The sequence below is a fragment of the Stylophora pistillata genome, chromosome 13, assembly GCF_964205215.1.
Source record: "Stylophora pistillata chromosome 13, jaStyPist1.2, whole genome shotgun sequence".
NCBI classification, from domain to species: domain Eukaryota; kingdom Metazoa; phylum Cnidaria; class Anthozoa; order Scleractinia; family Pocilloporidae; genus Stylophora; species Stylophora pistillata.
This window is the reverse complement of record NC_142531.1, coordinates 8,894,081-8,917,675: the sequence shown is the minus strand read 5'-3', so window position 1 is coordinate 8,917,675 and position 23,595 is coordinate 8,894,081. Positions and strand designations below refer to the sequence as shown.

Sequence of the window (23,595 nt, the reverse complement as noted above, 5' to 3'; positions counted from 1 at the left end):
CAGGCAGTATTGTGTCAGTGGAAGTACGAGCTATAACCCAGTCTTCGCAACACATAACACGGCGAAAATTGGGGTAACTTCTTTGAAAGTTTTTTAAGAGTTTACGTTTAATTTTAGTTTTCTGAGTTTTATAATGGTTTTTCTTCGCATTTTTCGTGCCGCACGTATGCATAAAAAAGTAAGTCTCTTAGTCGGATTTGGAGCCTCGGCAGTTGGTATAGGTACAGCTTTAGGGTTTTCATTTGTGACTGCTCGCGAGAGAAAAGTCGACACCTCCAAATTTATGGCGGAACCTTTGACAGAAACTCAAACTCTAGAGAACAGCATGGATGACATGAAAAGCAGGATGGAGGTGATGATCCTTGGGGTTCAGGCCGATATATGTCGGAAACTTGCAGCAATCGATGGGAACGACTTTCGTGTAGATCGTTGGCTGAGAAAAGAAGGTGGAGGCGGCATAAGCTGTGTATTGCAAGATGGTAAGGCTTCATATAAAGGCTCACGAGACAACGACTGACCACGACGATTGTTCCAAGAAATTTTTTTGTGGCATTAAAGCACCTTCCAATCTCATTTAGGGGCATTCAAGCACAAATTTTTCCAACAACTTAGCCTATTTATCTAGAGTTTCTAAAGAAACTGTGGTGCTACATCAGTGGGGTAGTACAACAAAATAATTTGGTTTTATCAGCTGATTGGCCACCATAAAGAGAGAGCGATAGCCCTTCTTCATCACTGATGAAGGACTTATGCTTGAAACATCTCCTTTAGAAACTCTTTATGGTGGCCAATCTACATCATTAACATTTTAACTCCCAAGATCTGATTATGAATTCTCCCCTCTAGCTGCTACACATTTTCTTGTAAATTTGTTATGAGAATTTGGTGTTTAATCAAGGTAACAACTACCTGATAAATTTGAGTATTCTCATTACCTGTTTGCAGGATCATGTATGGATACTCTAGAGAGAAGTTAAGGTTAATCACTTCTGGGAGTTAAAGGGTTAAGTCAGTTAATAAAGCCAAATTGTCTTATGTTTATCTGCCTTACTGGGTTAGACTTGGAGTAACTTAGACTCAGCCCAGTTTGCAGAGTATAGCAGAACTCAAGATCTTATACCATTCTGAATTATTTCGTGATGTTTATTGTTTTCTGTATATAGTACTCTGCTGTTAAAGGGTGTAGGATATGGGATGCAATTCCTCAATCAAGTCAGAATTTTCTTTTCCCTCAATCTTGACAAAATGAATGCAGACAAAAACTTTTCTTACTTGACATCCAAATTCAAAATTTTCTTTTATTCAAAAATTGTATTATAATTCTGCAGGGAAGGTGTTCGAGAAGGCTGGTGTAAATGTCTCAGTTGTCTGCGGGAATTTGCCACCTGCAGCTGTGGAACAGATGAGAAGTAGGGGTAATGACCTTCAAGGAAACAATTTTCCATTCTTTGCGGCAGGGATAAGTTCTGTTATTCATCCCCGCAATCCATTTGTTCCAACCCTTCACTTCAACTATCGTTACTTTGAAGTCCAAGAGGAGAGTGGCAAGAAACACAGTTGGTTTGGTGGAGGAACTGATCTTACACCTTATTACCTAGATCAAGAGGTAAATGACAAGAATTTTAAAATAATTTGAATATATCAACAAAGTTGAAATGGTAAATTGGCCACCGTTACGATTATAAAAGCCAACATTTCGAGCGTTAGCCCTTCGTTGGAGCGAATAGGGGTTGTGTGTGCTTTTAAAGGCAGAAAAAAGAGCTACGTGTGCCTTTAAAAGCACACTCAACCCAAAATTCCCCTATTCACTCCGATGAAGGGCTAACGCTCAAAACATCAGCTTTTATAATCATAACGGTGGCCAATTTACCATTTCAACTTTGTTGATATATTCAAATTATTTTGTTACCCTCACCAACGCAGCCCCAAACAGTTTCTTTAGAAACTATCAGCCTTTATTCAAGAATTTTAAAAGTTTGTTGATAACCCTTCATTTCTTTACTCTTTAACTCCTCGAAGTAATAAAAGGTCAAGTCTGTACTCATGCAGGCCAAATGACCCATCCAGCTAGAGTTTATCCAGGTGAAGCAACTAGGAGTATTACTACCCCCCCCCCCCCCCTGGATGGGATGTTAGTTAGTTAGTTACCCCCTAAGCATTTCATCGGTCTTCCTTGAAAATTTTACTGGTACTCATTTAACCCTTTCACTACCAAGATCTGATTAGAAATTCTCCTTACTGTCTATCATACAATTTTTATAATGTTGGTAATTTGGAGAATTTGGTACTGGATCAACTAAAACTTCCCTAATTTGATATTTTTCTTTATTCTCAACACTTGTCCACTTGATATTGTATTGACATTGTGGGGGGAAATTCTGTCTCACTCACTCATGGGAGTTTAGTCTAGTTTAGTTTATTTGCTTCGCCGACAGGCAGGGACACCACAACAGCTTGTGCCAATTACTGTGGGCCCAGTAAACCCACCCATCCCACCCCAGGGGAGGACATCCACCACACAGTAATCTTGTGCATGGGAAATTAACGTCTCCTACCCCTAACCCTGCAGGAGAAGGGACCTACGGTTTGTTCATCCTTATCTGAGAAGACTAGAATATCTATCCATTTCTTGACATTATAGAAAGGTAGCAAATTCTCCTCAGTTATTTTAAGACTATGAGTATTGGTCTGACCGGGGCTCCAACCCTCGACCTCCCGCACGACACAATCCAGTGCTCTAACCAATTGAGCTAACTGGAAGGCGGTGGAAGGGTTAAAGTCCTTAGTGAATAGAGGTACAGTGAGAGTTAAGAGTCGGGCACTCCTAATTTTCGAGCACCCGACTCATGGAGCTCCAGTGGTGCATAAGTCAAAATCAGAGCTTCCAGCGGTTTTTGATGTCAATTTTCTCTTTTTTTTGTGGATTTTTTTTGGACTCGCACCATGGATTTTGCTGAAAGGGAGGAACTACTTGTAGTCTAATGAAATTTGGGAACCCTCAATTCTAGGAGTCAATAATCATCAGCTGATTTATATGAGAAAGGCTCATATACTCATCCACCAAAGGAAAAGAATTTCAAATTATGCAAACCATCTCGGAATTTTACCAACCACACTAGTAAGTCCAGTGGCATGGCAAAGTTACTTTATTTTCAGAATTCTAAATTGTTTTGAGTCTGAGAGGCAAGGTTATTATATGTCTCAAGTGCCAGGGATTTGACTATTATTCCCTAACTTTGGACATATCAGGTTAGGGTTAGGGTTAGTAGGTAAAGCCTGCTTACGAGCAGGTGACCCATCAGGCTGGCGCTTAAATCTGGTTTCCATAGCATGAAGCAACTAGGAGTACTTCTACTCCCCCCTGGATGGAATGCTAGTCCATCACAGGGTTTCCCCCCCCCCCCCAACATTAAATTCACTGTTACCCATATATACTCTTGGGTGAAGAGAGGCACTGTAAGGGTAAAGTGTCTTGCCCAAGAACGCAACACAATGTCCCTGGCCAGGGCTCCAACCCAGACCACTTGATGCGAAGTCAAGCGCACTAGCCATGAGGCCACCGCACTTCCACTCCTGAGTGCATTGCGGGGTTAATGCTTCAGAGAACTATTACTCAGTGGGATGATGTTACATCTTCTCTTTGTTTTTGTCTTAGGATGTAAAGCATTTTCATAAGACTTTAAAGGACTTCTGTGATAAGCATGACCTATCCTATTATCCTAAATTCAAGAAGTGGTGTGATGATTATTTTGTTGTGAAGCATAGAGGTGAGTCACACCCAATGGTCTGAAAAATTTCCTTAAAAAAACTGATTGAATAATAACAAGATACTGGAAGGCTTAGATTTGTCAAAAAATATGATGACAGAGGGGGCTCTTATAATAATCATGGCATGCTAGAAGGTTTTTGTCTTAGAAATCTGAGGTTCCAGGGTATAAAAACTCTTAAAGTTCACTAAAACAAAGTTAATATGCAAGTTGCCTAAAGACAAAAGGTGGTTGCCTGTGGGGCAAAACCATGTGAAGACACCTGTGTCACACTATGTGCATCTCTGGGCTGAGTAGCCTGTCTCAGAACAAATGGCTTGAACTTGCTGGAACAATAAAGTACATGTATGTTCTGTGTTTGTCCAGGTAAGAGTGGTCCCATTATGGACTATTGTTCGTAGTAACTGATGGTTCAAATACACGAATGGTGCCATCCTGAAAGTCAAGTCAAGTCATTAAGGCAGTTGACTCTGTTGATGATGTCTGCTTAGGTTGATCACACATCTCTCCCTGCCATCAACTGCACTATACCATTAATCCAGGAATGAATTCCATACCTTGAATTATTACCTTGACAATTTGAAGCCATAATTTTTCATTTTCACCAAGTAGAAGCAATAATCTCAAGGTGAGATATAACTAAGTCTTTATCATATGCACTAGTCTTCTGAGGCTTGATGTTGCTTTCTTCATAACAGGGGAATGTAGAGGTGTGGGCGGCATATTCTTTGATGACCTAGACAAACCCTCACAGGAACAGGTATTCCAGTTTGTTCAAGCTGGAGCCAATGCTGTTCTGCCTGGCTATGTTCCCATGGTGTTAAAACATAAAGATGATGCATACACTGAAAGTGAACGACAGTGGCAGTTGTTACGGAGGGGACGGTAAGTTTTGTGTGGTCTTGCAACTCTTCCAGGAAGAAGATATACACTAACACAACAGTTCAACATCTCAATAATAATTAATGATTTTTTTTGTATTTGTAGATATGTGGAATTTAACTTGGTCTATGACCGTGGCACCAAGTTTGGTCTGTATACACCTGGTGCTCGCATAGAAAGCATTCTGATGTCATTGCCCCTTGAGGCACGCTGGGAGTACATGCAGGCACCTGAGAAAGGCAGCAGAGAAGACGAACTGCTACAAATTCTGCAGACTCCTAGAGATTGGGTTAAATAAGCAGTAAATGCATGTTTTTTTACTCAGGAAGCTACATCTTGGAGGCAAATAATACAAGCTATGTAGACAGTAATTCAATAACTTCTAGAAGCATTTGACACATACTGGTAACTTTTCCATATAATGTCAATCCAGTAACTTGTGAACAGTCCTTCATTATCAATGTTTCAGCATGAGAGTTTCTCTGCTCCCTCTTTATTAGTAACAGACCCCCAGGGAACCTTTTACTGACCCATCTCAGATCTTCCTTGGGGCGGAGAAACACGTGTCTTGCAGGGCTAATAGTGAAGGCTGGGCTAAGTATCCAGTGAACTTTTGATAAGAGAGCAGATAAATAGTTTTGGTTAAAGTATGTGAATGGGTCCCTTAAAGGGACACTAATGTGTGATTGTTTTAACAAAGTTTACCTGTTGTTTAACAAAACTGTGCCCTAAATAATCCTCATTTAAATCTGAGCATTTTTTGTGACCTGTGTCAAGAGGGCTCAAAGCTAGCAGTGGAAAGACATTTAATTTGTCAAATCAACCATCTTATACAAAAAGTCTGTGGCCCACTGATTGTGTTAAACCATGGTTTGGGTTAGACCTCATGTAAATAACAGGCCCTAAAAATTTAATTTAATGCTACAATAGGATGGTTTTACACAACATACTCAGCCTTTCGCTCTGACGAAGTCTTTACAGAGGCCAATTCACATACTATTACTTAGCGAAAAGCTGTTCTTCATAAATGTGTAAAATGAGATTGCAATATTGAGACTTGTGACTGGCAGAGACTACGTAATAATTGAAAATTAACAAAATCTAAGATTTACAGTTTTGAATTTGAAATACTGTTACTGATAAAATGAATCATCTATGATTTTAAAATTAATCTTAAAACTGTCAAAAATGAATTGTATTTTGAATAAAAAAGCATACAACAATAAATAACGGGCCATATGAAAGAACTTTCTGAGCCAGTAGCTGAATATTTAATGAATCATAATCTTTATTTTTGTAACAATTTTTCATAACCATATTGTCAAATTAGCATTGACATCATGTTTTCTATACTTTATACGACATAATATTTTCTATACTTTTCTTGAGGTGCTGACAAGGAGAATTTGTTTACAATCACAAGTTCAATGTATGATCATTTCCTTTGTTCTTGTGATCTTGGTGCATGATTCAGGAGAAATCTGATGCTGATCACGCGTTGTGTTCAAAGGATTATGGCCAGAATCTCAGAAGGGAGACACCCTTAGTTGATAAAATTCACCACACACGAGGAAGACTGCCGGCAGAATTGTGGAATTTCCTACAGTAACATGAACATTAAATGCGACCTTGCTTATTATGAAAATATTCTGTAGGCAAACAGCGACTAAAAACGCTGTCGCGTAACTCCTCTTTTGAGTTTTTCAGTCCCAGTCCCGCTCGACTTACGTTCGCTGGTTCCCGACTTTCAAACTCAGTCAATTTAGAAGTACCTTTTTGATATTTGATGTAGAGCAAATACTTTTTCAGAAATGATCCTATTCTGTTTTGCTTTATTCTGTTTTGTTTTGGTCTTTTTTTTTTGTTTTTGTCTCGGTTGATTTACATCGAATTGATCGATGAATTTACTGGTAATTAATCTAAAAAAAAAAAAATCTAGGCTTAAGTATCAGTTGCTGATCGGAAAGAGAGCCCGTACTCGTTACCCAAGAAGTCCTCGAGAGAGAGAGGATCAATTACTCGATAAAACGTCAGAATTTGAGCTGAGAACGTTAAGCGTTAAACCTTCCATCGGGGATGTTGATGTTCTCCTAGGGAATTTAAATCCTCCGAGTCTATTCCCCTCCCCTCCCCCCCCCTTTCTTCCCTAGGAACAACCACATCCATCCCTTTGCAACGGAAAACCCAGATATTCAGGAATGTTAAAAATCTTTAGCTTATTACAGGGTTTAAAAGTACTTAAACATTAATCGGTGGAAACGAGATTTAGATCTTGTCTGAACCGGAAATCTCTCCAAATGACTGAGGATCGACATTTAAGAATGAAAGTTTTTCTTTAGGATAATTTGATATCTTGCTTTTAGCTTTGATACTAATAACCAGAATTACCTTTTGACTTTCATCTGGTAAATTGACTTTTTTATTCATGAGCGCGTGTATTTCTGTTGGACGTAATATAAAGTTTTAATGACTGGCTGGTTCGTTTTCTTCGACTGATCACAACAACGTTTTCTTTGAATTTTTGTGGGCTTCTCAGAACTGATGGATGATACGAAATTGCGAATCGTCCCATTTAAATTTTAATTTTTAGCGACTTAAATTTTCACAAAATCATCGCAAGAGCCATTTGGATTGGATGTTCTTCGATTGACTAAAATTTAAACAATCCTTCATCAATTCACCCATGGTTTGGTAAGCATTCACATGCAAATGACGCTAAAAGAGAACAATAATTACATGACGAGGTGATAAGAGTTGGAAGAGCTTTTGCCAAACCGCTTTTGCCTTAAAGGTTTTATAATTGAATGGGTCATTTATAAACGTCAAGTTATGCAGTCCGAAGGAAATATAAAAACGCACCCGAGCTGTTTTCTTTCATTGTGTAATTTTTCTTTACAAGTCAAAGACCACTGTTTTGCATTAATTAAGGGCAAGTTTATGCGCCGGATTGGAGAGCGAAACTCCCGCCACATGTTCAGGGTTTTCGAACTTTTGCGATTGTTTTGTCTAAAATCCATTCTTTTGGCTTACCAGAGGAAGGAACTGGATCAATCACAAATTAAACCTGCTTCATATTTGAGTAATGAACTCAAGTCGCAGCTCTTATCAGTGCGTTAAAATAAGCTTGCCTGAGAATTTCATCGCGGTAGCTTTGCTCGCTAAAAGCACGACGTGATTAGGTCAGCGTGAATGAATTGCATAGACAGGAAACGAACAATTAAGAGACTATTGTATGTCATTTTATCAAAAGAGCTTTTGGAGCCATTTTACAATGGTGACTGCGAGGTTGTAAGAAAAATAGCGAGTTATAAAACAGGTGTATAATTGAGGACGTTGTTTATACTTCACACTCCATCGAATTTGCCTACTAGCAAGTGCATTTAATTTACAGCTCCAGTCGTAAATTCCAAAGATTCCCGTGGACACTGTTAAACTCGCGAAGAGAAGCAACTTTCGCTTTGCCTCGGTTTTGTAGAACTTATATCAGTTCCACGCGAGCCTTCACCCGTTTTCAGTATTTTTCCTCATACGAAAAGAAGGTTGTTTTATTTTACTTTTGAAACGCGTAAAATATTAATGAGCCCAGAGACTATTTTCTCGTTATCTTCTTCAACTTTTATTGTGAGTTGCGGTAAATATTGCGGACTTTTTGCGTTGATGGCTGCCAAATAACACCGCATCAGCACCTGCCGGCTTGAATGAAACTTGCGTTAAATTTTAATTCGTTAGTCGAAAAGGACGACTGTGTGCGCATAGATTTACCAACCGATCTCATCTCTAAGAGGAAACGCGAAATGGATGGCTGTGATCATTGACAAAAGGTTAGTAAAAACCCATTTTATTTTAATTTTTTTCCTTTGTTGCATTGGTTTTACTTCCTTTTCAGCCCCAGACAACCCCAGTCTAAATTCAGCCTTTGAGCAACTTCGGCGCGAACATGAAGGAATAAAACTCATGTCTATTTTTTTCTGTTAGTTTTAAACCTCTATTTGGTTAGTTTTCCTTTCGCTTTAATCAATTTTCGCAATTTCATCGCCTTTTATTTTGTTTAAATTGTAACGAATCCTGAAAACTTTGATCAAGAAAAATACTATATTCGAATTGCAGATTAAAACAGATGCCCAAAGCAATTTGTACTAATCAGTTATGCAGTGTTACCGAGGTTCAAATTGCCGCAAAAATGTATACTGCTTCATTTTATTAAACCATACGCATCGGAAAACAGGTTTTCCTTTCCAATATTATCACACTTTTAGCGCTAGATTAGCAGAGGGAAACATGTACTCGAGGAGAACTTACAAGTGTAAAACCAGAAACTAAACTTGACTAAAAATGGTTAACACTGTTGTTTAAAAAAGGGCGAATAACAGACGATTAAACTTTGAGAAATCGTTGCGTCTACTATTGTGAAGTACTTCTGCACTGTTCGTCTGCTCTTAATTCAGAAAACTTCGAAAATTATTCATTTGATAAAAATTCCTATTGTCTTTCTCATGTAAAACCGCGGTAAGACATTTAAAATCGAGCACGTATTCTTGGAATTGACACCTAGTTTTATTAGTTACAAAATAATTCAAATTTTGAATGGTTTACTGGATTATACAAATTTATTGAGAACTGAAAACCAAAGTCTCCACTAAAGCGTCTCTTTATTTGCTTCATCTTTACTCTTTCCCATAAATTGCAGTTGTTCGATTCATTTTTACTCAAGCCAAAAAATTATTAGTTGTAGAAGTTAAAAAGTGTGTGATCTCTCAGAACCAAAGTAATTAAAAATGCGGTCAAAGGATCAGCTTTTTTATTATTTTGTGGCATCGTAGAACTTTTACGCTCGTTTTAGAGACAAGGATATAAACGTGACTAGAAACGAGAGTTTTTAAGTAGCAAGATTCAGGGAACCTTGTCGAATGAATTCAGATTCAGATTTTGTATAAAACATAGTTTTAACAAAAGGGTTTTGTAGCGAATACATTAAAACTGGCGAATGACACCGCAATTTAATGAAATAATCATTCTTCCGAGTCGGGTTCTTTCTATTTTAAGAGTTTTAGAAAATTAAAATTTAAAATGTCTTGTTTTGGTTTCCGTTCTTACCAAACAGAAACAGAAAACGGATGAGTGCTACATACATTTTTCATTCGAGAAACGTAAATAAGTACAATCTTGAGAGGAAGGTTTCCAAACTTCCATCCTGATTTTTCAAAAGCAAGTCTGCTTTTTTCCTCTATTTGTTTGGTGGTTTTCATTTGTCAAATACGCCAATTTTGAACGCATCCATTTGGCAGATCAGTAAAGGAATATTCCAGATAGGGTAAAAGCTACGGAAACGGTTAAAAGATCCGAAATGGGAAAACAACTCAGAAATTTCTCACCCTTAGTTTTTAGTTATTTCATAGAATATTTGACCTGCAACAAATTAATATTAGCAATACATCATTAGTCTCTTGCTCGCCTTAATTAAGCCTGGAATTTTCTTGCGAGTGTTAATTAAAAGTGTGTTTTACAACTTTGGTTTCTTGGAGATTGACAACTTGTGCGCGGTAACGTGAGATCAGTATGTAAGTTCTCCTAGCGTTAAGTTACTGTCGAGGTTACATAAATGATGAGATGTCAAATTTGACCCTGAGGAGAAATAAGTATTTGATATAGCTCGAAAACACAGTGACCTAAGAATCCAAAGAAATACATTGAAATTTATGGAGAATTTCGGGTGAATACTATATTGGAAACGGAACTCAGCGAGAAAAACGACCTCAAAATTGGAAAGTACAGGAACTATGTACTCCAAAAATATCAACTGAATTTATCTAAACGCAATGTTATTTTGTCGGTCGGACGATTACTGAAGGAAGCTATAGCATTTGGTGTTTAATCAGCCGCCTAACGTTGATAACACAGATTACCGTAATCTTTGCTCAAGATCTAATAGACTGTCCCTAATATTTTTCATAGAGTAGACGTAGATATCCTTTGAATTTGCCTTTTTTTAACACTTTGGTTACGCAATTTTTTTTTTTTTTATGAAACATTCTACATCTGGTCTTTCCACACTCTGTAGGAAGTTGAAAAGGAACTAACCCCTGCAGAAATGAAAGAGGACTTTATCATTTAACTTTGAAAGCAGTTTGAACTTAACCGAGTCTCTCTGCTATTGATCAAACTTTCGCCATTGCAACTTGAATGGAGTCACTAGATCAGTTTCACTTTATTGTAAGTTTGTTTTCCTTTAATTTTACACCAACTTGAAACAAAGTCTTCGTATAGTTTGCTTGGGCACTGAGAATAGACAATTTTGTCCGTCTGTGTGTGAAGAATAACAAGACTTTGGTGTCTACAAATTGAAGTACCAGTGCTTTACGAGTGATATTTGCACACCTTTAGTGTTGTTTTGGTACACGTTGAACAAAATATTTGTGCATGCTAATAAATCGTTACAGTTTTATATCAAGTAGTGCGCAGCTATTTGGAAACACGATGTTCTAATTGAAGAACTAGAGTTTTCGATTTTGGTGTGATTTTTGTTCATTGGAGTGGAACAGTTAATCCTCTTGACGAATTATCAAACGAATGGAGAAATTTCTCCCTCCATCTCTATCATCTGCAGGGTTTAAGTTGAACTAAAATTTTCCGCAATGAATAAGAAAGCCAAAGAATGAAATACTAGAAAGCGTGAGGGATGGAAGCCTTCGATTTGCACAAACTGTTCAAAACTTTGCAATTCTCTTTAAGCCGCCGTTTTGGCACAGTCGAAACTGTATTAAGCAGTCACCCGCTCGACACAGGTTCCACAGTCGCCACGGTTCGATACAGGGGGAGTACAATGCAAACAGGCAGTTGGGACCCAGCAAATAGAGGGGACCGCTAAGTAGAGGTGAAAATTACAGTAAAATTAGTCGTGAAAATTTAGGAACTTAAAAAAATCGACCGCTTACTACAATGTGATCGCTTAATACGATGCCGCTTAACACAGTTTTGACCGTATGTAGTTGTGACCCCTCTTCAATAAATAATTGATAATTTTCATTTGTCAATCAGGAATCATTTGAGAAAAGTGTTCCTTTAATTGAGTTTTAACAAAATCGTTCCGTCGAAATTTTGGATGCAAACTTTCGGGTAATCTTTTACTACTAACATTTTTCTCGGGTGTTTTTAACGCTTTATTTACGATGGTTTCTAAACTCTATGCTTCCCGACATTGATCGTTGTAGCTATGCCGGTTTAACTTCTATGTTCAATTAATCAACTACACCGTGTATCAGTGAGGGGTACAATTTTAATCAACTACAGAAATTCAGTGTTTTATTGTGAAGAAGTCGTGGGCAGACTTAGGTGGGTATTAAAGAACCACCCAGGTCTTAAAACTAGTACCCCGTTTTTGAGAGAATTTGCATTCAAAAGGAAAATTAATGATTAACGCGCTGTTTTAGAAATAAACATGTTCTGGACGTTATTGTTTACGAAGAGTTACCTGCCACGTGCTGCGCAAGGGTGTAATAGTTTGTTCGTAATATCAGTTCCTCGCACGTCCTAGTAAACAATTGTAGTTGTTTTCTACAAATGATTAAAATCGCTGCTAATAATTTGAAGCTCTCATTATTTCAAAATGGTGTACCCTTTTCGGAAATTGCTCCAATTTTTTAACTCAATCAGCGGGTCATTTATGATCAGGAGTTTGCAGAACAGCCCTGTGGGTCGGTGTATGTGTGCTTTGGTACATTTCTTACGTGTTAGCATCAGATTTGGGGACTGCAATCCCATTCAGAAAATCTACTTAAATCTAAGTGTGAATAAAAGTAAAAACTTAGCGCAGTTTCACCAAAGCTACAAATGTCTGGGAGCAGGGGAGGGGGGGGTTGTTTGATAAAGGGTAGTGGGACAGCTGCTCTAACTTCGGTTCCGCACGAGAGTATATTTACTCGAGAACTTACTGAGTGAAAAAAAAGTTATTTTTTGATCAAACAATTAAGAAAATCAGGGGTTATATTTAGATCGTGTTCATTAGGTCTGAAACACTGAACAGATTACGAGAACTTCTCGGCGGAAGTTCCACCTTATGTTTCTCTAATTACGCCTTGCCGTTGAGAGAAGCACTTCGCTCAGCAGAAGTTTAAACTCCTTAATATTTCTGAAAATTTTTACTATTCTTGATGGGAGAATTTTACCTTAGATCATCTCGGTCTTTTTGACCCGTGTTGCAGGGTTGGAGTATATCTACGGTTTTTGAACTTTGGGCTCAAATTTTTTTTTCACATCAAATATTACAAGAGTTTGTACTTTCTACAGCACGAAGTTAACTTTTTTTTTCGTGTCAAACCGAATGCCATTTTAGGACTTTCAGAAGGCCAAGGTTATTTTTCTTTACCTGAATTAATTCCTATGATCTAAGACTTCAGACCACTCCAAGCAAAGCATTTTGAGTCTTTGCCAATTTGATTAACTTTGACGCTTTCCCAAAAAACAATTTTTATAATCAAGCGAACTTGCACGCCACAAAAAAGCGGTCTGGAGGGTTACTAATTTATTCAAGATTTCATTTAAAACGCCACGCTATTTTTGAAAATAAGTGTAATTATTAAAAACTGGATCATTGGATAATGCAATTGAAGACTTTTTATTGGCTTAGCCATTATGGTATATCAGCCAATATACCATAATCTACAAATATGGTAAGCGTACGCATCAGCTTAAAATCAAAAGGGAGCTAAAAAATCCAGTTTCTTCTTACAAAATAATAATTTCTTGGGGGCGTTTTTAATAAAACAATTATTCCACTCGCGCTTGTTGGATATGAGATGATTATAGCCAACTCGGCGCTACGCGCCTCGTTGGCTATCTATCATCTCATATCCAACGCGCGCTCGTGGAATAATTGTTAATTGCGACGTTCTTGCGGTCTCGGGCAACACCCGCGCTTCCCGAAGTTGGCGCCGAACAAACATCATCCATTAAATTTTGCCTGTTAATTACCGCGTTCGAAGACACCTGTTTTGTTAAGTTCAGAAGCCTTAGAAGTTTTGCGTGGATTTCTTAAGGAACCGCCCTTAACTGAAGAAAACAAATACCTTGGAAGACTGAAACGTTTAGCTTCCAACCTTTGGGTACGGTACCTTGTGAGAGAACTGCGTATTTGGAGACTCCTTAGTGGGCGCTTATATGTTCTTACACGTTTGCGTGGGGAAACAACTACGATGGCATATCGGCAATCTTGTTAGAAGTGCAAAGACGTCATCGCGGGCAGAAAAAAAATCAAAACAACGTTGACCTGAGGGAATAAGATATTTAAAAATGGATTCGGCATATGGCATATTTTTTCTCGCGCTTTTTTAGGGAAAATGTTTGTAGCTTTTGAAAAATCTTCGTCGTGACCGGCCGTTGTTCTGTTTAACCAGCTTGAGCAAAACCACTTGATCAGAGTTGAGGCGAATAACGGGAATAGCGTTCAATTCTATGGGGAAAATGGTGAAGAATATACAGACAGGGAGGTATTCAAAGCGAATATTGTGTGGTTTTCCCCTTCTTCTTTTCATTAACCTTTTAATACAATTCTTGCTCAAACGAACTTGATAATTATTTTTGAGTCCAGAGCGTTCCGATTTGAATATGCCAGTTCAGGTGTAATTTGAGCAGTTCAAGGAAAATAGCGGCTCCCCCGCTAGCCTGCAATTGAAAATAGGAAATTACCTTTGGTCACAGCAAACTATGTATTAATTTGTCTCTCTTTTTAATACTTTAGCTTCTTACATAAACCACTGATTGGTAAGGTCAAAAATAGGCTCTACCTTGATCGCTGTACACAAAGTTACATGTGATTGAAATGACCTATGAAATTTTCTCTTCCAGAATTTTGTAAAGGACTGAACAGTTGTCAAGGACTTCATTTTGCAGAGAAAAAAATCTTCAGAATATTTTGAACAAGATGCAAGGTTAAATCTAAAAAGGCTTTTGTAGACTGAAAATTTTTTTTGATACCAGCGACTGGCTGTTGCAGTTTCAAGGAACGGAGAGGACATCGTGAAACGTTTCTTCACTGATATTTGACCTGAGACGAAACCTTTTTCGGCATCAGTTGTTTAACAGCCGTTTGGAAAGCTGAATGTTTGAAATACTTCAGAAAGAAGCCAAAAAGATCAATCATTTCCGAGACGTGTAATTCAGAATTCTCAATCTCGTATCGTGCTGTGCATTTTGAGTAATTGAAACAGTTGATTGTTTTCGTATTTCGGAAAAAAAAATCAAAAAGTGGATTAAAAAGGACTTATCGCCAAGAGATTGAAGATCGCAGACAATGGGCCGATGTTTGTGAAAACTACGAAAGTTCGCATTTCGGGAAAAATCTTTATCGTATGAATAACTTTCGAATGAGATATTGCAAATAAGCACACCCTCGAAAAAAGCTGGAAACTTGAGCAATTACTGTCTTCGAAAAGGAAGAAGCACCACTGAAAAGTGAGAATTTTGTCATTAATTGCTTCAACTCAGCCTTATGGCAATGGCTGTCGCTACAGCAGTTACACTCAGCTATCGCCGTTCACGCACCACGTCACGTGACTGGGCTGTCGCCAACTCGATACCAGTTGGCGTGGTGGACACATCGTTAACTGAACCAATCGTGATCAACATTGGCGGGAAAAAATACGAGACTTACGAGAGCACGCTAAACCAGTTTCCTAACACGCTGCTGGGAAATCCTGACAAGCGCAAGAAATATTTCGACGAGAAAAACAACGAATACTTTTTTGACCGACATCGCAGCTCCTTCACGGCCATTCTGTATTATTATCAGTCGGGTGGTCTGTTAGAACGGCCTTTGCACGTGCCACATGATATTTTCCTAGAGGAATTGAACTTCTTCCAGTTGACAGACGACATGCAGAAGGAGAACGAAGAGGCTGCAAACTGTGAAGTCGACGATGGCGGACAGGACGATGACGACGAAGAAGAACTTCCAAAGAATAGAACCTTACGAGCAATTTGGCTCGTATTCGAGAACCCAAATTATTCCGTCTGCTCCAAAGGCTTGGCTATATTCTCGCTAGTAATTATCTTGCTCTCGATAGTGATATTCTGCGTGGAAACAATGCCTGTTCTGGATGATTCCGTTCCTGTCCAGAAGCCCCATAATGGCACAATACGTCAGCCGGCCGAGCGCGGAAAAAACAAACACGTGTTCTTCGTGTTGAACGCAATCTGTAGTTCGTGGTTCACGTTTGAGTATGTGATTCGTCTCATCGCATCGCCCAATAAGATTCGATTTCTTAAAGCGATTCTGAACATCTTAGATCTGCTGTCGATTCTTCCATTTTACGTGACCCTGGTTGTGCCAGAGGAGTCAGCGGGCAGTATTGATGTTCTCCGAGTGATGCGAGTGATCCGCGTGTGTCGAATCTTCAAACTGACGCGCCACTCAAAAGGTTTGCACGTGTTAGGGAAAACTCTGTACGCTAGCGTCAACGAGTTGATAATGTTAATGCTCTTCCTGGTCATTGGAGTCATACTGTTTGCAAGCGCCGCGTATTACGCCGAGGAAAAAGAAAATGAGGGCTTTAAAAGCATCCCACACGCATTCTGGTGGGCTGTTGTAACCATGACAACGGTAGGATATGGAGACATCTATCCTAAGACTACAGTTGGTAAGTTGTGTTAGCTAATAAACTACGTATGAAGTCCTAAATACTTTTTGTTCAGGCCTTGTACGAATTCAATAACTATTTTTGGAAAGTTAATCCAAAGGTTGTTATTTTGATAGCTTTGCTTCATTTTTTTTTTTTTTTCGCTTATTTAATGTGTTCCTCCGTTTCCGGGACCAAAGCACCAAAAAAAACGTGTTCGCGATTTGCCATATTCAATTTCAGTGAAAAGTTACAGAACATTTTTTAAATAGGATTAAAAAAATGTGGAGTGATCGTACAAAAAACGCTCTCGAAAAAAAAGTATTTAGAAATAAAAAATTCGGAGACACGTTTTTGTTGTTTATATGTAAAACTAGCTACTCTCAAAAGTTGAGAGCAATCGAACAATTGCAAATTCCCTTTGACTTGCAGCTCTTAAAAGGTGATTCGGGCGCTCGCATTTAGAAGTCGTGAAAAATTCGACAATTAATTTTTTTTCAAATTTTTTGGTCTAGTCTGATAGCCAGTCCTATTAGCTTTAATTTGATATAGGGGTTTAAATATCTACAGTTTAAACCGGACGCGCTACATCGCTTGCACGCGAGACACCCCTGAAGGTGCACGGTGACCTTAAGAAGATTATACAAGGCAAAAGCTTATCTAACAAAGTAACAGCAGACTTAGTCGCTCCCATTGCTTGCGGCGTAACACTGAGATTTTGTCGCCGAGAAAAACTGCCACAGTTAACCCTAAGTGCCCGTGAGTGACCAAGACAGAATTTTTCCTGGCAATATCAATACGATACCATGCTTTTAAAGGGATGAGAAGAAAGGACAATAGCAGTTATAGGATTATTGGTTGATTAAATACCAACTGAAATTATCCAAACTAATATTAGGAGAATCGTTTACCAGACAGTAAAGAGAATCACTCACGAGATCTCGGGGTGAAAGGGTAAATATATCTTATTAACCAAGCGCGAGGGCCGTACTGGGAGAATATCGGCCCGAGGTCTTGACAGTTTGGACCTCGCTGCGCTCGGTCCGTACAAAAAAGACCAAGGGCCGATATTCTTCCAGTACGGTCCCGAGCAAGCTTGGTTAATAAGAGATTTATTATACGACTGAAGTTCAAAGGGACACAAGTGCGGTATCATTCGGGACCATTTGGGACAGTGCCCGGTCCAATACTGAGAGAATATTGACCGGCAACAGAGCATTTTGATTGGTTGATTTTAGTTATTGGCCCTCTGACTGCCCGAGTCGTGTAATAAAACTTGTTATTTGCTCGTTTGCAGGTAAATTAGTAGGGGCCGTGTGCGCCCTATCGGGAGTACTCGCCATAGCTCTTCCTGTACCAGTCATCGTCTCTAACTTTGAATTTTACTACAAAGAGGAACTAAGCAAACGAGAGAATGCCGAGTCAGCAGTGTCATACAAGAACCTGAATAGCTTGGTACCAAAGTCGCCGATGTTAGAGCACAAGTTACTTCTTGATTCCGCTGCCGGCACACCCACGCACTCGGCCAAGTTAGAAGTTAATCCTGGGCACTATTCCAGTCCATTATTAACGCATCGTATAACAAACGGTGCCATGAAGTTCGGACATGATGCAATAATTGAGACTGATGAGCTCAGCTCTGGTGGAGGTGGAGGAAGCGGCTCGAAACCATCGACTCCAATCAATCGAAGGAAGCAGCAACAATCTGCTCCACCTAGATCAGAAACAGTCCTATAGATCGTGCAGGGAAATATGTTCCGATATGTCTTAGAGGCCAATGGAACTGAAATGAAAACATTTGTGACTTTTGATGACATTTCAAATGTCTACCAGGCAAATAGGAGCAGCTGTGTTCAGTCCTCTCTGTTCTACGCGTGCGTGAATACGAAGGAGACACCACGGCAGACCACTGTTACGCTATGTTGTGCTACTAAAGTTATAGTTTTTAACAGAAGAGGATTCCCCGATGAGCGAAGACAATTGAAAATATAATTGCTAGTGTATTTTCGCCTTCCCTTTGGCTGTGTGTAAAAGTTAGAGAAAGTTTGAAGCGCGTGAGTTCTGGTTAACCTTTTTTTACGCCGACTTCAGTATCACGAGCAAAAGGACAGCCGTTCCACCTAAAATATGCTCTCGCTTGATTTTAAGGCTAAAAACCTGCGGACAGAAACGAACATGGAGATAGGGGCGTGTACTACGAATGAGAAATCGTAAGTCTATGACAAAACACAAGCAATCAGAACTAGCTGAATAAAAAATCTTAACGAACTCGCAGTAAAACAAGCAAGCTCAGCTGCTCACTGATGAATAAAGGCTGATAGTTTCTAAAGAACTGTTTGGGGCTGCGTCGGTGGGGGTAACGAAATAATTTGAATATATCAACAAAGTTGAAATGGTAAATGGGCCACCGTTAAGATTATAAAAGCTGACGTTTCGAGCGTTAGCCCTTCGTCGGAGCGAATAGGGGAATTGTGGGTTGTGTGTGCTTTTAAAGGCAGAGAAAAGAGCTACGTGATCGGTGATTGGAGCTACGTGATTGTTACTAATTTATTCGTGTTTTTCTCGTTGCCATGTTCCCACAAGTCACGTAGCTCCTTTTTCTGCCTTTAAAAGCACACACAGACCCACAATTCCCCTATTCGCTCCGACGAAGGGCTAACGCTCGAAACGTCAGCTTTTATAATCGTAACGGTGGCCAATTTACCATTTCAACTTTGTTGATATATTCAAATTATTTCACTCGCTCACTGTTACCCTTACGACACGCGGCAGCTCTTTCGCACGCTGCCTGAAGTATCTATTGTCTTAGTCTGCTTTATTTACGGAGCAACTTATTTCGTTCAGCAACAGCAACGAAATTTTAACCGTGTTTGAAGTTCTAGGGAGCTGTAGAACACTGTTCAGTAATACGATGGTTATGCTGTTTAGGAACGCAGATCTTCGGAAAATTTCGTGCTGTCCGACAGTTACCGATTACTATCAACCAACGTCGCCACTGCGGGAACAACTTTGAGGAGGGTCGGAGCTTAATTTTCTTTCTGTTGCTAATTAAATTCATAATCCAGAGTGTAAAAACGTTTCTGAATGGAGAACACCTGCCACGGGTAATGCAGAGTTTGTTGGGGCTTTTGGTTCTCAAAAGCTGAAGAACACTTCGTGCTATTAGGCTGAGGATAGAAATCCGTGTGGTGGCTTCTAGGTCACGTGGTAGCTGATCACGTGCTGAAAGAATCGAATTGATCGCACAGTGGAAAGAAATGACGTGTTATAGACTTCTTACGTAATTCGTGCTGGAGGATAACATAACTATCATGTTGGGATTCCTTGTTCTAAAGCAACGACTTTGCTTTGTTAGTACAAATGATACTCGTGACCGTATGGAAAGCATGTTTCTGTCGAAACTAAGTTTCGGTTTGCAGTAAAACTGCATGTTTACGGCCGCCGTTGGGACACGAAGCTTAGTATGGTCCTAATAACGGTGCGGCTAGATTGACTTAATTGTAAAATAAGAAAATGAGTTAGTCCGCAGTAGGGCAGGAATTTTCTGTTAAAAGCTCTCCTCATTTTTTTCCAATTTTAAGGTAAAATAAGATGCAAGAAAACTAGAAGCTCTGTTTATTTTCAGAGGTTGAGGAGTCTTTAATGAGTGCCGGTCGAAATATATCACATGAAATATCTGCTTTTGTTGCTTGGCAATTAAGCTTTCTATCAACTGACACTGGGCGAAAGTTTTAATATAGTTAATACAAGCTGATTGTTTTTTTTTTCTAGGTGAGACGCTGTTTGTAAAACAAATTTAAAGATTTACAACTTTGAATCAAAAACTACGTCGAGAAAAAGATTTTCGCGATTGATAAGTTAAAACGCACCAATTTAACAGAGGTATTCCCCACCTCACTGGAATATCTCCGAATGAGAGCGGTACATGTACATAACTGAGGCCTCTTTCAAGCGTAAAATATCAAGGTCTTTCACTAGTTAGACGTCGATAACTTCTTCAGCGAACTCTTTATTTCATTTTTTTAAGTAGTTTCATCTTAAATCGACGTCGATCAATGCGAAGATCCAGCTGCCGGATTTCCCTTTTTAATATTCACGTTTGGACTAGGCCCTTAAGGATACGCTTTAATTGAATGATACCTGACAACGATTGTAAAAACGCTTTAAGTGTTTTGATAAATACACAGGGATATTTGAAGAGAACCAGCGACTTGCATGTTGGTATATTTAGAACCTGAATAATAAAAGATAGAGAGAATATCACAGTGGCCTGGCTTCATTGTCGATTTACTCTCCTTTCCTTCTTAGGCTTCCGCGCGTATTTTACCGATACCTGCTGTTGTTGTCGCTTTATAAGACTTGCTGAATCATTTCACTTATGCAAAAGTGGTCTAAAAAACACTTCTCTCATATCCGTAATTACACATTTTACACCACGATGAATTGCATTGTTTTAAAACTCATTTCGTTGTGAAATGAGAAAAGAGCTAATTTTTTTCCTTAATATCCTTACTCGAGTTTAAAGCCCTGCGCTCTGGGAACCAACAGCCTTTTTTACCAAGGTCACCATTATATACCTTAATTTTTAAGGCTCAAAAAAATCCCGAATACTCTAATCAAAGAACATTGCATGTGAGCAAACTCATCCCACAGAGCCATGAAATAAAACTTTGATAGAGAAACAACAACAAAAACATGACGATACTGGCTCTGAACATGTCTAAGAAACAGCTGCCTGGAGACTGTGTTTTTGCCTAAAATATAACAGGTGTTGGAGTACAATAACTGTTACTTGACGACAAAAAAGATCTTATTATGTCGCGATTTTGTTAACGTATAATAACATTATGGGTGAATCTCAACAAACCAGTATGTTAATCCCCTTTAGTCATTACCCAATCTCTGATTGAGCTCACCTTTGCTGTTTCCCGATCATTTGCATGTCGTATAACCTGCAGGTGATTTAGTGTTATATTGTTGTCAGGAAGGGCTTTCCGCACGAGTTATGAGCAGTCTTAATTTGATTCAGAGCTTCGCGTTGTCGCAGATGTCATTTCAGATTTTTAGCTGTGGAATCTTTTTTTAAACCAGCTCGGGATGCAATACTACATGTTCTACGAAGGGTATCTCCTGAGAGTTAGCTTTCCTCTCGCCGTGGTCTTCATTGTGTTTGGTATTTATACAGTTGTGGGAAATGTGCTCGTCTGCTGTGTATATTTTATTGACCCGTTCAAAAATCTGCGGACCTTGTCGTTTTATTACGTGGCGAATTTAGCATTAGCTGACATCTTAGTCGGTGTAGTTGTGGAACCTCTCAATGTGTCTGTTTATTGGACGGGGAGTGAGCCTGCCTTGTTTGCCTTCTATATCTTTGCAGTGTTATCATGTATTAGCTCCATTCTTAACATTTCCGCCATGATGATAGACCGTTACATTGCAGTTAGCCAAGCGTTTCGCTATCGTGTTTTGGTGACGGAGAAGCGCGTGCGTCTTTCCGTCGTCTTTTTGTGGCTTTATTCGTTCCACTTTTCGCTGTTAGCGCTGCTGGGCTGGCGCCAAGAAAGCTTCCAGATTTATTTGTACTGTTGTGGAGTTCTCCTTCCATCTGCCATAATGCTCTTGTCCTATTTCGGCTTGATTCGAATTCTCTGGAAGAAAAGTGCCAAGCTTCGGAGATTTTCGTCTCGTTGTCAAAGAACCGCGCAGGCGAAAAAAATGGTAGAAAAAGAACGACGAGTTTCAACAACAGTCCTTGTTATGTTGCTGGTTTTTCTCACTGCGTGGTTCCCATTCGTAGTGGTTGATTTTATTTTGGTATTTTGTGCGCATTGTCGATCACAAAATCTTCTACTAGCGAGGGACATTACTTTATCCTTGGGGTTTTTCTCCTCTGGACTTAACCCCCTGCTGTATGCCTGGAGAGTCCGCCGATTTAAACAGGGACTTTTTAAGATCATAAAGTTCCGAAGGGATAGTGTTAACTTAAGGTCACCGCGACGCCTGTCCAAGGTGGGACCGTTTGTTTCAAACTTCTCTTTGGCCGTGGTAGAGTTGAATCCTATATCACCTCTCGACTTAGCGAATGACGCTCCTTGTGATCGACGTCCGACATCTACAAGGACAAGAAGTACTTCTCGTTCGTAACAGTAATCAGCAAGATGAACATTGTTGGTTCGATGGCATTGGATGGAAGCCGAAGAGAGTCGAGCATGGCGAAATCGAGGATCGTCTCTTGGGGACTGGGATAAGAAATATTTTATTGCACTATAAGCTAGGCTCATAAAGAGCTGCATATTTTAAGCGCAAAACACCTGAGAAGACTTCGAAAGGTCTTAAGACCAAGATAGATATTGAGAAGAGCAAAGAACTTTCAGAGGTCTCCAGGCTTTTTCCACTGGCCCGTTCAGATAGGATATATGGAAAGGGACACAATAAAATAATAACAATCTAGGGAAAAATACAAAGGAAAAAACCAGATGTGCAGCAAACAAATACTTAGAGGCAGCTTGGTGTAGGTTTGATATGTAAAACAATTAGCGAGAATTTTTTTCATTGGGATTTACTTGACGACTTTAGAACACTTCAAATAGACTTGTTCAATAACTTATATATTCATCTCCTTTCTTTTATCGCCTTTTGCTTTGATAAACAAGTTAAGTTATCCGAGGATTTGTGTTGCTTTTTACCGAAAAAAATATCTATGTAGCGCTAGCCTTTTGTTGAAAACCAAAAAAATCGATTTCCAAGAACAGATTCTGTAGATTTATAATAATAATAATAATAATAATAATAATAATAGTGACCTTTATTAGTATACTTCCACATAGTGGCTCTTCGCTACCAATATAAAAACTAACTATATGCATAATACTCACAATAAATCAAAATTGATAAAAAAAACTATACTAGATTATCCATTGCATGTCAGTATGTGTCTCTTAAGATTTATACAAAAAAGTGCATGGTCACTGCAATTCCTTAGCTCCGCAGGAAGCTTATTAAAAGCTTCTGCAGCTTGATCTTGTAGAGTGTTCTTCTCAATTTTGTTGGCAAGTTTTAATTTTGGTGCAGCTAATGACCTAAGACTATATATATTTACGACGTGTTGCTTGAGTTTTAGTGGAAAGTCCTCATTGTATAATGACTTGTGCGCTAGCTTAGCTATATTAAATTCTAAACGCTCTTTGATTGTGAGCCAACCTAGGTTTCTAACATCCTGGAGTCCAGCAAATTTACTTAACACAAAACCCGCACACGTGTTCTGTACTCTTTGAAGGCGTTTGGTCTGGTACTCTGGGATAGGACTAAACACAACGTTGCAATAATCCAGTTTAGAG

At 39.1% G+C, this 23,595-nt stretch overlaps 3 protein-coding genes across 5 annotated transcripts; all 3 read left to right on the top strand.

Annotated features, from left to right (window-relative positions):
* The first annotated feature begins 48 nt into the window (after positions 1 to 48).
* On the top strand, positions 49 to 7,120 carry LOC111332407 (oxygen-dependent coproporphyrinogen-III oxidase). Its single transcript, XM_022937731.2, has 5 exons — positions 49 to 479; positions 1,329 to 1,606; positions 3,656 to 3,767; positions 4,466 to 4,652; positions 4,755 to 7,120. Exons 1-5 carry the CDS (start codon positions 134 to 136, stop codon positions 4,945 to 4,947), a joined length of 1,116 nt encoding a protein of 371 aa, XP_022793466.1. The 5' UTR covers positions 49 to 133; the 3' UTR covers positions 4,948 to 7,120.
* Positions 7,121 to 7,864: 744 nt separating this feature from the next.
* Positions 7,865 to 20,521, top strand: LOC111332404 (potassium voltage-gated channel subfamily A member 1). Of its 3 annotated transcripts, XM_088742375.1 has the most exons (4): positions 7,865 to 8,470; positions 10,708 to 10,859; positions 14,490 to 16,279; positions 17,556 to 20,521. In XM_088742375.1, exons 3-4 carry the CDS (start codon positions 15,133 to 15,135, stop codon positions 17,993 to 17,995), a joined length of 1,587 nt encoding a protein of 528 aa, XP_088598501.1. In that variant the 5' UTR covers positions 7,865 to 8,470; positions 10,708 to 10,859; positions 14,490 to 15,132; the 3' UTR covers positions 17,996 to 20,521. The 3 variants fall into 3 exon arrangements, with proteins under 3 accessions (XP_088598501.1, XP_022793458.2, XP_022793459.2); XM_022937723.2 differs by lacking the exon at positions 10,708 to 10,859; XM_022937724.2 differs by lacking the exons at positions 7,865 to 8,470; positions 10,708 to 10,859 and adding an exon at positions 13,253 to 14,131.
* An 80-nt stretch (positions 20,522 to 20,601) lies between these two features.
* LOC111332403 (adenosine receptor A3-like) lies at positions 20,602 to 23,148 on the top strand. The gene has a single exon (XM_022937722.2). It carries the CDS (start codon positions 21,356 to 21,358, stop codon positions 22,400 to 22,402), a length of 1,047 nt encoding a protein of 348 aa, XP_022793457.2. The 5' UTR covers positions 20,602 to 21,355; the 3' UTR covers positions 22,403 to 23,148.
* The last annotated feature ends 447 nt before the right edge of the window (positions 23,149 to 23,595 follow it).